The sequence below is a fragment of the Electrophorus electricus genome, chromosome 1 (genome assembly GCF_013358815.1).
Source record: "Electrophorus electricus isolate fEleEle1 chromosome 1, fEleEle1.pri, whole genome shotgun sequence".
NCBI lineage: Eukaryota > Metazoa > Chordata > Actinopteri > Gymnotiformes > Gymnotidae > Electrophorus > Electrophorus electricus.
In genome coordinates, this window is record NC_049535.1 from 25078565 (window position 1) to 25096986 (window position 18422).

Genomic DNA, 18422 nt, shown 5'->3' on the forward strand with positions numbered 1-18422 from the left:
GGAGGATATGCTACAGATGGGAATGTGTGGGCACATAAAAAAAAAAATGCACACAAACAAGTGAGCACAAGCAAAGAAACATGAGGTATCAGGCAGTCCAAAGCCAGAACTAAGATCTCGATTTTCTGCTGACAAATACGTGTGTGTGGGTGCATGCACACATTCGTGTGAAGGCACACATTTTCTCTCACACTTTGAGTTCCAACATTCAAGGAAAGGAGCATAAATTAATTACAAGTGTAAATGAATACTGTACACCATCTTAAACAAGCAACAGCATATTTTATTGCCAAACAGATGGCCATTCCAGTAGCTGAAAAGCCTGGATTTCAGAAAACTAATGAAAACTGCTGTACCACTACCAACACAGCACAGCAATAAAATTAGCTTTTCTTTCATTGTTTTGTTTTTGTTTTTTGTTTTTTTTACACCGTATCGTGATATCATAAACCGTGATAAAAGGCAAGCTAATTATTGTGATAATACATTTTTGTATTGGCACATGCCTAATCTAAAGCCTAAGATCTAAGATCTTGATTTTCTACTGACACATAGGGCCCACACTGCCTCTCACATTTAAGTTTACACGTTCATATCCCTCGCTGCCTGCTCCAGCCCCTCATATAGCTAAACAAGTGCTAGTACATACACGCACGCACGCACACACACACACACACACACACACACACACACACACACACACACACACACACACACACACATTGCAGTACACATTTCCTGTCACATAAATCCATCTAAGCAAACAGACAATGCAGACATTAAGTGTGTTAAATATTAATTTAAGTTCAGAAATTTTGTGTCTCATTTGATATTAAATTGTATTCAGATGCAACAACACAAAAACAAAAAACAAAAAAAAACCAAACAAACAAAAAACCAACACAATATCGGCTATGATTATATATCGGCTATCGGACACCCTGCTCTCTATATATTTCTGTCAGCTATTAAAAAAGCCATATTGGTCAACCACTACTGTACATGATCATACATATTTCAATATTGTACACTCCAAAGGTGAAAAGAAGTATGGGCAAGCTAAAGAGAAGAAAAGAGGAAAAAAACAGAGACCAAAATACTTCCCAAATAAAAATTTTGTATAAGGACAGGACAATAAACCCAACCTCACCTCGTAAAAGTTGTTTGATGTCCTTGCTGGCATGGGAGGTTGTGAACTGATTGACGATGTCCAGGGCTGTCTGGTTATACGTGTTACGGATGTTGACATCAATGCCAGCCTGGAAGGCAAACCAGCCATTTTCAGCTGTGTGCCACTGTGTGCCATGGAGGATATCAAATAGAAAGGACAAGCATTCCTTTGCAAGCTAACGGTCAGGAGGCAATATTAAATGAGTCAGGATCCTGCAGCTGGTAACTGTTTTTATTGTCTACTGGTCTTCTGGTGCTTTCACATCAGTCTTTCACACACATTAAATGATCTTTTAGGGAATGGTGCCGAGGGAGCACTTCTCTAGCTTGTTTCAGCAAGCAGGAGTTCCATTAATCTTAAGTCTGCTACTCTGGCCTGAGATGCTAGATCTCCATCTTCCACAAGTATCAGAACTGCTTTCTAACAAGGGAGCCACAGGTGCCACAGAATATTATGGAATTTACTGCATGTGAAAACACTCATAACACACAAACATAACACACAAAAGCCAGAAGTCTGGATACTGGGAAATTTGAGCTGCTCCTGGCACCCAAGGAAAGATCTTGCTTTCAGATGTAATGGAGCCTTACAGCTACTCAATCACTTACATCCAGCAGTAGCCTCACTACCTCAGTCTTCCCATAGAGGGCGGCTTCATGCAAAGCAGTGCCTGCTTTGGTGGCTCTGTTGATGTCAATTCCTGCTTTTAGTAACAACCTGATTAAGAGAGAATGAGAGAGAGTAAAATCATGAATGAACCCTATACATCACTGTTATGTACCAATGGTGTTGGCAAGAAGTCTGAGAGGAGAACATGTCTGTATCTCATCCCCAGCAGCTAATATATGACTTAATGCAGTATATACCCACTTTGTCCTGCCTATATTTGCACTGAACACACTGCATCATACCCTTCCTGTAGATGATGTAAAAGGTCCTGACTATGAAGTTATGAGCCACTTCTTCCAAACAAAATCTTCCGAACCAACTTTTCAACGCGCTTCACCCACAAGCACTCCCAAGTGCTTCAATCAGACACTACATGAAAATGTGGTTGGCATTTGTAGTTCAAACCTGCAGTCTGATCTACTAGCCTGGTCTGCAAACCTTCAAAACCATCTCTAGCATTCCAACTCAGATTTATACACATCTGTGCCTGTGTAGCACAACACAGGCAACTCAAACTACAGCCCCCCCTCCCCTCCCTCCACTGTAAGATTAGTCCAGATTGGGTTTCCAGCTAATAAGACAAATAAGCATACCATGTCAACACACAGCATGGGTTCTTAACACAATGGTGCCCTCACTCTGAGATACAGACTACTACTGGTGGCTACTCTGAGGACTGAGAATGGCAGCTCCAGGGGCAGTCATTAAAAATAAAAGCGTTGTAACTTTGCAGCTTTTCTTTGTTTGTGTTTTACCACTGTTTATGTATGCTGTGCCATTGTAAAGTGCTCTTAAGCAAGATAAAGGCATTAAAATAAGTAACAGATAAATAATTGTCAGAGATCTGGGTGGCTTGAAATGCACTTCACAAATGGTGGAGAACACACACCTGGGTTTAAAGGGCAATCTGCCTGAGTGAGAACAGCAAGTGGTCTGCAGTATGCAGTTAGTTTCTTCACTCACTATGAGCAATCACAGACTCCACCTGTCCTTTATTTACATTGTACTGGAACCAGATACAGAGCTTTCTCATCCAACCCTGAAGTACTCATGTGATCTGAGTGCACTGCCCAACTTTGTGAACATTATGATTGATGATTGATTTTAAAATGGCATGTAAACTCAACCTGCTAGGGATACTCAAACTATGCACTTGTCTCGTCTTACTCAACATACCATTTTGGTTTAATGCTTAGCGCACAGACAGATGCAGAAAGACTAATTCCATACATTTCTTAGCCAAAAAAAGTTAATTTCTTAACCTGAATTAAATGGAAAAAAGAGGGCAAGCTGACCGAATTATGTCCTTATGGCCATTGCGAGCGGCGAGGTGGAGGGGAGTGTTGAACACGGAGTCAACAGTGTCCTTCCGGTCCCCCTCCAACAGAGTGGTAATCATGTTACTGTTCAACAACAGTTGGGCAACCTAGAGAAGGAGGAACAGGACAGAGAAACAAGAGGAAGAAGGAAGGGGGAAAGGGAGAAAGATGGAGTGTGAGCATGAAGGAAATATAACATGTGGGGAGTAAAGAGTGGGGCACTGACAGAAGAAATGGAACCATAAATGTGTAAACAAAAACAGACAAGCTGCACGAACACACAATAATGGCCTTGAAAACCATCTGTGAATTGACCAGTACTCCTCAGTGGCCCTACAGGTGAGGAGGATCTAATTGCAAAACTGACCCTGAGACCATTAACACCCAAAAACATATCCGTCACACACACCATTGCATCCATATTGTCAGAGAGAGAGAGAGAGAGAGAGAGCGCGGGCGTGAGCGTATGCAATAGAGTGCAAAAGCTGAATGACAGAAAGGGTGAGACACAACTTATAACTCAGCCAGAGAAAGCAGACAGACCGACTTCAGGGAGTTGCCACTGCCACACCCCAACCATTCAACACAGCAGCTGATTCTCACACGCACATAAACACACGCAAACTGGGACTGGAAATGCCACAGTGTAAGCCTTCTAAATATATTCATGCATCACTACATTCAGGCCTGCTGCGTCAAGGTGAGAATATGCATGAGCAGGCAATAGCCAGCAGGTTAAATGCTGCCCCAAACATGAATGAAACCTCACAGGACTGCAGTAGACCGTGCAGAAAGATAGAGAGAATAAAGAGGAAAAGACCCAAAAACAAAAACAGCAGACGCAGAGATAAAAAGGCAGAAAATATCTAACAAAGTGACATTGTTTAAGGGGCAAAGTTACAGCCAGAATCACTGTCTCAATCCTTGTCCAGAACAGACATGTTTGCTCAGCTGTGACTACAAGCAAACCAGCGATGGCATTCACAATCAGACCTTTACATCTTCCATAGAAAACAAAACAATATTTTATTATAATTGATGCAAACTTTTCAATACTATTCAGGTCGTTTAAACAAAGGCAGTTAAGAGTTAGGTTTGAGAGAGGGATCCATCAAGCTACAGTGAAGAGCTATGCTATATTACACTATATTAAAACACATGTAGAACAATTATGTAAGGATTTTTCCTCCATATTGAAATCAGACAGCTGCTTGTAGGGTGAATGTTTAATGGAGGCAATCTCACCTTCAGCCTGCCAAATTCACAGGCCAAATCCAGAGGCGTTTTCTTAGCCTTATTCACTAGGCAGGGATTGGACTGGTGCTGTAGGAGCATCTCAGACTAGAGAGAGAGAGAGAGAGAGAGAGAGAGAGAGAGAGAGATTGAGAAAGAGATAGAGAGAAAAAAATGGACTTGTATTTCTTACTGTCACAATTAGTCCCTCCCACCTTCCGTGTTCCATGTTTTCCCTGTCTTGTGTTTTTTAGTTCCATTCTGTAGTTTCATTTTGTTCGCCCTCATTTGATTTTCCACACCTGTCCCTCATTTCTAGTCTTGTTGATTTCATGTATTTAAACCCTGCCTTGTGCGGTCTTGGTTGTTCATTGTGGTTGTTAAGCTTCATTGCATTTGTGTTTGGTGAATGTTTTTGAAAGCCCATATATGCATGTATTTAAGTTTGTACTCCGTGCCTTTGTGTTTATGCAAGCCTTCATGTTTCCTAGACTTTGTTATAGCCTGCTTCCCCTGTTTGCCTTCCTGTGTTTTGTTTGTTTGATCATGTATCCCCGTACTCTCCGTATTGGCTCTATGACCCTGGACTACCTTTATGACTATGACGCTGGATTTACCCTTAATCAATCTCACTCTTCTCTGCACATGGGTCCGCCTCCTAACCACTCATCGTTACACTTATTCACTTGAAATTAATATTATTACCTTATTATTATCTTATTATTTATACTCAAGTTTTCATGCCAGTTAGACAAAAATGCTTGTGTAGCTGTACCAGTGAAATGTTTAACAGCATACAATGTTCCACAGACAGAATCCACAGACACTTTTCCCCCTGCATGTTATAAATGGTTCTTTGTTAGGCATGACAACACTGCCACAGAAACATTCAAGGCAAACTTTGGACAGCATTTACCATAATACCCAGACTATTCAATTACTAGCTTTAATGTCTAAGACAAATGACACCCATCATGAGAAGTGGTATATTTCCAAGGACAACACATTGTAACAACAAAAAACAATAGCAAAAAATAAAAGCCTAATATGTGTCTTTCAATGAAAATATGATTACATAAAAAAGACTGTTTGTTTGGTTTATTTTTAAAAAATAAGGTAATCTTGGTTTGTTTTTGTTTGAGATAGCTGACAGTTCTCTGGAGACCATAATACATACAAAACACAGCAAGCCTGGGTTACATATAAATAAGAGCGTAGTGGTGCACAAACCAGACATCATGGTAATAGATCTTAAATGAAAAGTTGAGAAAATATCAGGGACAAAAAGATGAGAGAGAATGTGGAAGGTTCTCCCAGTGGTGATAGGGGCACTTGGGGTTGTGATTCCCAAGCTTGAGGAGTGGCTCCAACAGATCCAAGGAATGACAACACCAATCTCAGTCCAGAAGAGCTCAAGCCTAGCAACAGTGAAAATATCACACCGTAGTGTACGTGTGTACTTTGTGTGTGTACTTTACTTACACAGTGGCTGTAGGACCTCTGTCTAAAACATTTTTTCTCTAGAAAGCTTTGGTACTACAAAGTGTGCCTTGGGGACTACACAATATTTATTCATTCCTCCCATTCCCCCATGTCAATTGTTTCCAGTTCCCACCCAATAAGCCATCCTGTCACACACAACAGCTTCCTCTGTGGCACATGTAGCCAGCCACTTGGTGGCTCACACATTGTTGTCAGACAGCTGAACATGCTTACAAGGGTGCCCAGATATAAGTGACCTAACAGTTGCCCACGACAAGCTAGAGTTTCTCCAAACTAAGAGCCATCCTTCCCACCCAACTGTGCTCAGTCATGCTCTTGTGCAGCGCCATCCAGGGGTGCTGTGGAGACGGTACTCACCACCTCGTAGTGTCCATACTGCGCAGCAAGATGCAATGGGATCTGGCCATCTTGCGATGCTCCGTTGACCAAGGCTCCCGCTTTGAGTAGTGTCAGCACAGAGTCAGCCTTCCCCTGCCACGCGGCATAATGCAGCGGACGCATTCCTGGAGGGGGTGCCAAGGAGACCCTTGTTAACCATGTGAGCCCAGGGGGAGGAATAGATATACCAGGGCCCCGGTATAGCCCTTTGCATAATGCATAATTACTTGCAATCGAAAATCATTTTTGATAAGCACAAAAGTGAAACAGGAAGGTTAGGCTGGTGATGGAGGAGCCGATGGAGCTCTAACCATTGCTGTCCTTGATGTCAACAGTGGCCTGAGCCTCTAGCAGCAGGGAGAGCAGGTCTGTGGTACCTGTCAGAGCAGCATGGTGTAATGCTGAAAATCTGCACAAGGGAAAACAACAAAAAAACAACAACCAAAAAACAAAAAACGAGAGTCAGAGATAGGAATACAACACCCTGTCAACAACCGGCAAGAATGCAGACATAAGGGAATATGTTAATTTTAAAGTAAAAATAAAAAAAAGAAACACCATACATAGTCATAAAAAAGGATTTCATTACAGAATACTGTTTAATGTTGATGTTCAAGGAAGGTAGCACTATTATAATGTACTGCTGAGGACCACGTGCGGTCAGAAAAAGAATGGAAAGAAAATGCAATATATGCAAGGCTGCCAATAAACCAAGGCCTAGTAAAAGCACTGCTGAAGATGTGGCAGGATTGGAAACTGAACACTGAAATTAACAAGGCCCTAGGAGACAGAAATACCAGCCACAGTTCTTGAGGCAGGACTCAGTCAAGGAGGAGGAGCCTGCTTGGGTCTTTGCTTTGAAAACACCCAGAAGTTTCATAATCATGTATGCCACATAAAATACTTATTGACTGAGTTGGGTGTTGCTTTCTGCTGGGACAAGGCCAATCAAAGTGTGCCTTGCAGAAATGCCCCTCTCCTTGAAAAATAACTGCTTTCAAAAGACCTTTCATTGCTCTACAGACCTGAATAAGCAGCAATGCCCCTTTAGGTCTAAGCAAAGGGACCACCAATGCACATGACTTTGGGAGGAGGAACTTGTCACAACAGTAGTGGCACCATGAAGGAAAGCCTGAAGGAGATGTAAGAATGGAGTGGTGCTTTGAGTTTTAAAGACACAAAGCCATAAAAACCATTTATATCTCTGAAATGATGAGCCACATGAATCAGGATGTGATTAATGATTAAATCTTAATGTCTGATGAATTACCAGATAATGTCTGGTAGAAGTGAAAACATGCAGACAACAGTGTCAGAACCCGCACAGTTTCGTATTTCCAATTCAAACGAGCACATGCACTCACTTTCAATCAATCACCATAGTAACATACCTTACTGTTGCATTTGAAGTCTACAGGAGAATTTCAAATTCAGAAACAAGAAGTTCCAAAGTGATAAGAAGTATTTAAAAGACAGAAATATTTAAATCTCCAGCTCCCTGCCTAAGAACACCTTGTAGTGCTACACGGTCTAATTAAATTATGAAAATCAATGGACTACTAGAGAAGTCATCATCTGAAAACACTGCTATAAGAACAAAGCGAAGTTACACAGAGACAGGAAATGACATCATAGGCCCACTTGTCCACAGGTAGTCAGATGATCAAAAAGCAACAATAGAAGGTCTTAACAATAGTAGTAAGAATAAAGGATGGAGACATACATGAATCACAGACATCTGAAAACAGTAAGCACTTACTGTCATGCATATGGTAATCACATTAGCAGAAAAGAAGGGTACCCAAATAGATTTCCCAGTAAAAAAAAGGGTTATTATCATGCTCAGCATATCAGTTACAAGACCATTTCTAAACAGCTTGATGTTCCTGTGACCATGGTTTCCAATACTCTTAAGAAGGTTAAGGCTCATGTGACTGTATCGAACATTTCTGGTCATGATCACAAGAGCAAAATTGGTCCAAGGTTGATCAGACAGATTACTGGAATGGTTGAGAAAGAACCAAGAAAAACTCTGAAACACATTCAAGTGGCTCATTAAGCTCAAGGTATAACTGTTGGGTGTCTAAATGAAAATGAGACCCATGATAGAAGACCCAGGATGACCCTCTTCTACAGGCAAGGCACAAAAAGGACAGATTGTACTTTGCCAAAATGTATGTTGACAAATATACATTCACAAATATACAAACACAGTCCTTCTGTGTGAATGTGTTTTTGGATAGATCACATCAACTCTATGTTTACAAGAGAAAAAAATTAAGCTTTTAATGAAAACACCACACCTGCTGTGAAACATGTATGAGGCTCACTGATTTATTTGGGTTTGCTTCACTGCTCAGTGGAACACTGGAGAAAACCTGAAGCCAACTCGAAGACTTGTATACCCCACTTTATGGAGATCTGGACGTCAAGGAGACACACTGTCCCCACTGCTGTTCTGCATAGGTCTGAAACTTATCAGATAGATCATGAATAGGACTGGGTATGACTACAGATTTAGGAATAGAACACATCAGACACCTCTTGAACGTGACTGACATCAAGGTGTATAGTAAGAGAGAAAAGGACAATGACACAATGATCCACTGACCAAGATGTACAGTAAGGACATAGGAATGTCTTACAGGCTAGAGAAGTGTGGTCAGCTGATAGTACAAAGATAAAAATTGATCATGACAGAGGGACTTGAACTCCCACAAGGCCATATAACAGACCTGAAGGACAGCTACAAATACCTGGGGATTCTCCAATCAGACCGGAGACAGAACTGAGAACAACAGCAACACCCAACCACCTCCATATGGTAAGGCATATCCTCAAGAGTCAGTTAACTGGAACAATAAGATCAAAGACACAAACACACATCAGACACCCAGCAGGCACAATACGCAGACTGAAAGAAGAACCGGAAGCTGCTTACGTCAAGACTCCTGCCTGTACGCGGGAAGGGACCTACAAAAATGGAAGATCCACTGTTCAGGGTGAGACATGAATCCATGAATACATCAAACAAATGGCACAGAAAGATGAATTGACAAGGGAGTGCCTCAGTCAGATGGGGGAAAACCATGAGATACACAACCAAGTGGCAGTCATCATATACAGGAACATGTGCAAGGAATGTGAGCTGGACAAATGGGAGAAACTGCAGAGAGTGGTGGAGAACAAGAAGGCTAAGATCCTGTGGTACCTCCAGATACAGACAGATAAACAAGTAGTGGTGAACCAAGTAGACATCATGAAGGTGAACATGATGCAGAAAATACATGTAATAATACATGTAGTAATACACGTGGCAGTCCCAAGTGATGGAAACATTCATTTTGCTTAACATTCAAGGTAAGCAATAGGAGAAGTTGGAAAATGCCAATGACAAAGAAGAAATGGAGAGAATATGGAAGGTAAACACCAAGGTTGTCTCTGTGGTAATGCAGGATTTGAGCCTGTGACCCCTAAAATGGATGTGTGGCTCCATCAGACTGCAGAAATAACATTAATCTCAGTCCAGAAGAGCCCACTCCTAGGAACAGCAAAAATACTGTGTCGCACCCTCAAACTCCCAGTGCGAGGAAAAACGCAAATAGAGGAATTAAATGGTGCTTAAAAATAATAGTGCTTAATAACAGTAAGTAAATATATTGTTGCTTGTTTTTGTTTTACACTCAATAGCCCCTCAGGAAGTCCTGTTGGCTTGTAGATAGCCTCAGGGCAGTGAGAGTTCAAGCACAGGCCAGGCCAGACAGAAGTAGCAGAGGTAAGGAGGTTCCAAAATAGCATACACCTCACAATTGGCCCTCTGTGTTAACTAACATCACTCTGCCCTGACCTGGTTCTGGCAAAATCTGCCAGGCCTGTATGGAGAAGCTCTAAAAGAGCTCTGTGTGATGGAAAACAGAGGTCTCTCCTTCTATATTTCATTCCACTTCTAAGAACAAGCACCCTATACTCTTAACATGTTACCTTTCTTACAAAATCTTATTTGATGCAGTTTCTCACTCACTTTATTCAAGAAGGTTCTGACGGGCTACCACACAATGGAGAGACTGGAAAAGAAAATATAACAAGAGAAGGAAAAACCTAAAGAAAACACTGATGCTCACCACAGCTGTAGCTACAGTCGCCTAGAACTTTCAGGACAGGTTTAACCATCTCCTGCTTCCTGTTGTGGAAAGGATTCATACTGCATCCATGACAAATAACATTCCTGTGCTAAATTCCAAAGCAAGAGCCATTCACTTGGTGCCGTTTCACAGCCTTGCTGCAATAGTCCATCACAGGACAAAGATTAAGAACCAACCCAAAGAACCAACCTTTCCCTACGATTAGCGTAAAGCTCTAGTTGGACATGTTTGCCTAAGGCAAACATGTCCAACTAGAGCTTTACACTGAGTTCTAAAGAGAATAATCAGTTAATGTGTGCCCTCAGGTGGCATGAACCCCAGCTAGGCACTGAAACATCCGAACTAATTTAGCATGAGAATTTAGAATATCTCCTGGTGTGCCACAGATCACATAACACTTTATGACAGATTAATTTTTTTCATCACAACAGACAAAAGCACAACAGGGATCATCAGTCATAGCAAACATAGCACTGAGCAGTTGCCGGTTTCCCCAAAATATACATTTTGGGAAGGTTCCCAGAGCTCAGCAAGAGCCCTGTGTTTCAGGTTCTGTCTGCTTTTGCCTCTGTTTCTTCAGATGTCAGGGTGAATTTGACGGGTCCGGGCAGCAAGGCCTTGGGGAACAAAGGACAGGGCTCCAATCGGTCCCCCTCATACTGGCTCGGCCTTTCACTTATAGCCATTCCAGCACCACTTGCCATGGAAACACACCCCACACAAATCCCAACAGTCCCCTGGAAAGTCAAAGGAGGCTCAAATACTAATTTGTCTCACAGGGTAGCAACCCCCTTAAACATTTCAGTGCTATTATTTGTTTAAGGCTTCCGCTGACATGCCTTTAGTTCTTGTTCATTTTTTCTCCTTTTAGAGTCAAACCAAGACACACAGGAAAGAATTTCAAATAATTACACAACACGATACGTGGCAGATTGAAATACAAGCCATGAATGCAGTGACATGTAAGGGCTCAAACCTCTTCATAACGATGATTTAACTATATCACTTTCCAGCCTCTGCCTACGCATGGATGAGTCAATGTCCTCCTCAACACTGCCAAGCAATTGTCTGCATATCTGGTACAGTGTTATACCCTGTCCAAACTAGTTAGGTTCCTACACCATCCTTTCTCAAAAATGTTCCATGCTTCAGGTAACAAAACGAGGCAAGTGGCACAAGCTCAAAAGTCAAAGAACTGGCCAACAGCTACATCGCCAAAAGGGTAAAGAACTAGCTGGATTAAGATGAAGCATCAATATTACAACCAAGACAAGTGGACACGGGATTTTTTTGAGACTACAGAGCTGTGAATAGCACCATTAGAACCCATGAATAATGAAAGGTTTCCTCCTCACTGTGAGGCCCTCTCTCCTCCTAGTCCAATAGCCACTGCACAGACCAGCCACACATAAAAAAGCACCAACACATGCTAATGTATAGACCCTCTTTGCCACCCCCATCATTCACAGCCCTCCTCTGGGAATTTCACATGACCCTCTCTAACACAATAATGACCAGACGCAGGGGTTGTCATCACTGTCCTGAGCTGTGCTGAACCCTGTAAACACATCCGTCTAATCTGTTATATCCAGACCCTCACCCCCAAATGAATAACTCTGACTCTTCAGCCATCTCAGACCTTTCTCCCCCCTTGCACCCTTCAATCCCTGAAGAGAAAAGTGTCACTACAAAAACAAGCACTTTAATCTTGCCACAGCCCCAGTTATGATATATGGGGTCAGTGCCCTGTCACTTGACCTTTTTATAGCTCTCTGAGAGGCCCAACTTACCTGCTGGTCCATGTTGATTTAGAACCCACTTTAAACCCACTGGAGGGGAATCTATATGCTGCCACTTTATGGCAAAATACAAGTAAATATCAGTCTATATGCTGCAGGGTTTAAAGGAACCCAAATGAGGGGGCATTAAGACCTTGGACCCTGAGCTTCACAATGAGCACCATTCTAATTCCTCATTTTCACTAGTCTCTCAGTCTTGTCTGTTTGTATGCAGATGTTCAAGTTCAACTTATAGCCTGATATCATATGAAACACCACATAAAATGAGAAAGTTTTCCATGAAAGACCAGAAGAACACCACACAAAAGCAGAAAGCTGAGGGTCTGCAAGGTTAAAATAGGAAATCTGGGCCAAAAGGTGTCTACAAAGAGAAACACTGAATAAAAAACAAATGAACTCCAGTAACTTTCAGAGCTGCAATCCTTAGTAACATACAAGCTAACCAAGAGCTAAACAGTCTGTGTAAAGTAAAGCTGTGGATAAAAAATGAGGTGAGCATGGCAAAACCTAAATGAGTGTTTTTAGTAGTGACAATTCTCTGCCACACACAATTACCAGTTACCCGGCCCCATCTGAGTAAGCAAAAGGTGTGATTCGCCTCAGGGCAACAGAACCCATCCCAACCTGCATCAGCAGAGCTTTTAGGATTGTTACACAACATGCATTACAAAATTTAGAAAGGTGGAATAGTCTACCAGACAGGAAGTCAGCATGATTACTTTAGTCAGGTATGTAATGATAACCCTGTTGTTATCCCTAGCTTTAACCCTGTAGACCACAGCATGAGGGTTAAATGCTATCAGGAGGGCACCAGCAGATTACAGCCATACCAGAATATGCTGACATCCATAGTGTAAAAATGACTTACCCATCCGAATCCTGATAGTTGACATTTAGCCTCTTGGTTGAGCCTAACAACTCTGCAAAAAAGGAAATGGAATACAACAGTCAAATTTTAGGCATATTTGGAAAAACAATTAAAGAAACCACTACTTTTAGAAAAAACCTTTTCAGTGGCCCCCCAGACTGCTATCTTGAAAAGTTACTATATTCAAGACTCTAAACAAGCTTGCAAAATGGTGTGGTGAGCCTAAACTGTATTGAGCATTACCAAAATTTGGCTTTTAGGGATAAAAGCAAAGTACTTCAATTTTTAATCTCACATGATTTTTTACATAATGGATGTTAAAAAAATTATGACCTTCACTGACTGATTCTCTTTTCTCCTCTTTTCTTCTCTACTGTTTCACCATTTCCTCTTTTTCCTAATGAGACCCTGGGCTGACACTGGGACTCTCCCATGCACCACAATGCCTGAGGAAGGCTTACCAGTTGCCTGAAGCAACAGTCCCCTCATTCATTTATTTGGCGTTATGGTATGTACTCCTTCATTCATTCAAAGACACAGACACACACACAAACTATATCTTGTATCTCAAGCATGATCTAAATCATGCTCGTCATATTATAAAAATGGTTAGAGAATTACAATTTTGGCATGACTGTTGTTTTGTATAACACTTAACCATAAAGGTTAACACACTGAAATGCTTCTAACAGCATTTTTACAAAGGCCTATGTTCCATCTGTTGTTATATAACTTGCAACATAAGAACAGGTTCTCCCATGACCCAAACACAGGTGGTGGGTGTGAAGCAGACTTGTAAGCTGTTGGAGGTTGCCAAAGGTCTGATGAATGTCGGGAATTCCTGTAAGGATATGGGTACTCCACTAGGAGTTATGAGCCTAAATAATACTGTCTCTTTCTGGGAATAACAAAGCACAGTTCATTAACCTCTAACCTCAGTGTGACCCCTGTGACCAGGATATTGCACTGGTAAGAGGATACCGACTGAGCGACTCCTCTGTGGTGCTCTTTGATGTCGTGTAACATGGTGTTGTGCACTCAGTGAGACATTTAGGCAAACGGTTATTGCAAACCCAGCGGTCGCTTCAGTTAGGTTCAGTTAGTCAGCTGCTGGAGACAATATGAATCAACCCCTCCTTTCTCAGATGTAATCAGTCAAACTGAGCTTGACTCCAACAACACAAATACAAATATTTCTCATAATGAGCAAAGGTCTGGTCACACAACAACATATGCAATATATTTCAAACAACTCAGCATATTAAAAAGAAAGCAACTGTAACTTTACTATATATCACATCACTTTCTCTACCAGTTAACAGTGCTGTAGCTGCATTCCATTTTAACCCAGCTCCAGGCTGGTCAGCTGAAATGAGCCTGCTCTTGTCACTGCAGCAGGCTGACAGTGCCTGCTCTTCTGTTCCCTATGGCATCCCTGAAGGTGAGTCAAGGATTGATGACCTCCCAGAACCAGTGTTTGTTATCTGACTTTGGCGAGGTCATAGGGCAAGCCACAGGGGTGTTGGGGAGAGTGAGACTCAGACTACAGACACTGGATACACCCACTATGCGGAGCCAAAGGGACGGCCCAGTGCCCAGTGCTCTTTATGGACCTGTCACAGCAGTGAGGGACTTTTAAGTGCCCAAAACAAAGCAAAACAGTCTTTGAAGTACCACTCCATACCAACTTGGGTACACAGGACTAGTTCTTTGATAGGCTCTAGTGCGACCTAGTTATCTACCATAATTAATGATGCTTGCATGCATTGACAAAAAGCACATAAAAGTCCCTTTGAATATGGGATTTCTACTCCTTATAAGTTACAATAAGCCTTTAATCATTAATCATCATTAATTTCTACAGGCCTGCAGGTAAATTTGCAGAAAGAGTTCAATCAAACCTTCCATTAACTGCAGTTTTTATAGATATTCTTAATTCAAAAAATATTCCAAAGAATGTTTTAACTCTGCCTGTTTGATTAAAACACTGGGGAGGACTAGCATAAGTCTATCTGTTTAACAACAGGTTCAGAAAATATAACATATTATGGGCTTCTGTGCCACAACAATGCAATCCAGTTGGGAGACTTTGGTCCTGCTGTGCATTTGCGAAGTTCACTCTTGGATGGCATACAAGCTCAAGTCCTAACCTGCATATGTGGAGCAGAACACTGAAACTGAATCTGGTGTAAAAACAAAACCAAAAAAAAGCTGACTAAAATAAGAAAAGCCACTGGCTGTATAAAAACTATACAATTATATGTCTATCCATGAAAAAAGGCACCGCCTTGAAAATGACAGTTTCTGACAGTAGCTGACTGTCTCATATCTAAGCAGTAAACACACAAAAAGTGCAGGTCATCATTTTCCTCTGGCTCTGGTCGAGCTGCAGAGAAAGAGATCATGCTCCATTCGTAATGAGCAGTGGAAACTGGCATATTAAAATATCATACGCCTCTTAAAACCAAAAGCTCCAGCAGCCCCAGACATACAAATTGCATCAAGAGTGTCTTCTTTGTACACTCAGGTTTATATGAAGGACTTTAACTAGACAGGGAATACCCCCAAAGGCGTAGCTGATCTGTACTATTTACACAAAGCGTTTGCTTCACAGCCATTGTTGCCTCACCACACTATCAGCCTGCTATTACTGAACACAGAGGCCCATCATGGCATCAGTCCAGCATGTCCTGCCTACTGTCAGCAAGTGCAGCAAGGCCAAATCCGCTGTTTTGTTTTCATCGGATGGCAAATTGTTATTTTCCATCCACTCTCCACAGTGAGCGGATCTCTCCGGTCATGGCTTTGTGCAACAATAACTTAAATGGTCGGCCACCTTCCTCTTTGATGACTGCAACCTGAACAGACGCTGTTTCTTGATTACAAGGAAGGAAGCAAAGCTTTTACGCTGCTGGGGGGTGGGAGGGCTGAAGCTTTGCATCTGCGGCAGTGGTGTTTAAAGGCCGGAGAGCTGGCAGTGGCCTTGTTTGAAGAGTACCAGTGGAAAAGCCCAGGGCCTGATCTGAGGTGGCAAATTCCATGAGGTTCACAGCTCCACGCTGGTCGCTCCATGGTCCCACCCTGGGAGACACCGTGTTTGGTTAAGGAAATGGGACGACGGGGCCCTGTGCTTCTTATCTGCAGAGTAAATGAGGATGGCGACAGCTTTGCACGCTGGGGTTTCCATACATTATCTTACAGCATGGAAGGGCCAGCACACACAGAAATAAAATGTTTGAAAAAAAGAAAAAACAAAGGTAGTCATGATGCCCTGTTGTATTTACATAGCAACCTGGTGTTTTAACACAAGGCAAATATTGCAAAGGATCTAAGTATCTAACCTTCACAAAACTGCAGCACAGGCAGCACAGAGCCAAAGTCAAGAAGAAATGAAATATCCACAGTAGTTTATATTTAACAGCTGCAATCTCACTCCTGTCTAAAACTTCAGTGACTACGTAAACACACTTATTAAACACTTTACACTATGATTTCTGAGCCTGAACTTATAAGCAGTATTTAGCACATATGGTCAGCTAAAGAGAGAGAGAAAGCCTGCCTGTCAGGAGCGCAATAAACTGATAACCCAGGTAACATCTGGGTGCTGCCAATACATCTGCTGCTAAAATGAAAAACATACAAACACTACAAGATTTGCAGGCAGGAAACCATAACCTCTATACAACACATTTGTACAGTGGAATTTGTATTAGTACATTACAGTAATAACCTGAGTCCTTAATAAGGCAGGCTTTCACTGAAGCTGGAGCTCAAAACATACAAAATATAAAGAAGATGTAATGAGCATCACAAAGAACCTGCTATAGAGAACCACACATAACATAAGATTATCCTCAAACTTTAATACACTAGAATCTGTTACTGTTTAAATTTTGTCCCCAAATTTATTGCGCACATTTATCACTTGTATTTGCAGTGTACACCAACTCTGCCTATTTAGTCAGTCACATGGGAGCAAGCTCAAGTGGTAAATGTCTTTGAACACTGGTAATTTTCTGGTAAATGCATTTGAAAACAACATAAACAGTGCTTGGCAATGAAATGTCAGACTACTGACACTAATGAATTTTTGTTTACTTCCTGTTAGTAAAGCAAGCATTAGGAAGGCAGAGCAGTTCCACTGTCAGTGTGTTAACAAGTGCCCATGCAAACATTCAGGACAAGCTTGTCCTGTCTCTCCCAATATGGCATGGTTTCCTGTCAGCCAGGCAGACCCTGCTGATGGAGGCATGGGGACGACATTCACTCACGCTCTGTCAGGCAGAGACAAGTTCATCTCAGTTCACCTCCCGTTGCTTTGGTGGACCTCTTTGTTTACAGGGTGGTTTTCCTCCCAGGAGGAAGGCACCTCTCTTTGTGTGTCACTTTTCCGGTTTGCTCTGTCACCTCCCAGTGGTAAGAGGGAGGCTGAAGTGGCGGTGGGGGGAGGGGAGGGTTGATGTAGCCGAACTGACAAACGGAAGACCTATTAGAGGTGGAATTTAGAGATGCGAGTGTGACCCCTGGGCTGCTTAGTCTATCCTGGCCATGACATGGAAGAGCGAGGCGAGGCGGCGGTCTGTTGACACGGCATCGTTAAGAACGCTGAAGTTTCCAGTGACAAAGCTGAGACTTGAGCTGGGCCTCCTTTTACACTTCCTTTCCCAAGACCATTGTTCAAAACAGAGTGAAGCTCTGCTATTGTGTCCCTCCACCAGTGGAACTCTAGTGGGCCTCCATGCTGGATGAGAGATATCCTGGGGAACTCACTCAGCAAACACTACTAGCAACTCCCCTTCCTTGTCCCATTACACACATGCTCCATATTCTTGTTTTCTTTCTTTTTGTAGCCTCTTCTAACTGTAGCAACTTTTTGTAGCCACTTTTGCTATATTTGGAATACATGTGATTTAGCTATGTAACAAAGATGAACAGAATCACAGATTTCGTTAACCAACACTGAACTTTTCATTAAAAAAAAGACTACAAAATTTATTAAAAGGCATAATTCTCGGATCATCCCAGATTTCTATGAGCTTTTTGTATCAGATGATCAGCTATCAGTGATCAACCAAATGACTTTAGTTTCACAGAAACAAGCAAATGAATTCCAACACAGACCTGTTTTGGGTAGACTTGGTCTGACACAAGAAAATATTTTGTGTTCTTTTATTCTCATGTGTTCCTTCAAACAGTGATAATAAATATAAAATTAAGGAGGAAATTAAAAAAAAATTAAAGGAAAAACAAAATAAATAAATACAAAATATCAAATATAAGGGAAAAAATGTAGGGCTCAACATACTGGTTTAGGCAACCCCAGTGTCTCACAGTATTCCA

At 41.8% G+C, this 18422-nt stretch overlaps 1 protein-coding gene across 7 annotated transcripts in view; it reads right to left on the reverse strand.

Annotated features, from left to right (window-relative positions):
* LOC113576802 (caskin-2) overlaps positions 1–18422 on the reverse strand; it is a 42146-nt gene that overhangs the window by 9368 nt on the left and 14356 nt on the right. For all 7 annotated transcript variants that reach the window (XM_027009118.2, XM_027009117.2, XM_027009115.2 and 4 more), the window contains exons 3-9: positions 13083–13134; positions 6585–6682; positions 6253–6398; positions 4405–4500; positions 3136–3266; positions 1780–1888; positions 1151–1259 (exon numbers count right to left, since the gene is read on the reverse strand). In XM_027009118.2, coding sequence (XP_026864919.2) covers positions 1151–1259; positions 1780–1888; positions 3136–3266; positions 4405–4500; positions 6253–6398; positions 6585–6682; positions 13083–13134 — 741 coding nt within the window. The remainder of the gene's footprint in view (positions 1–1150; positions 1260–1779; positions 1889–3135; positions 3267–4404; positions 4501–6252; positions 6399–6584; positions 6683–13082; positions 13135–18422) is intronic.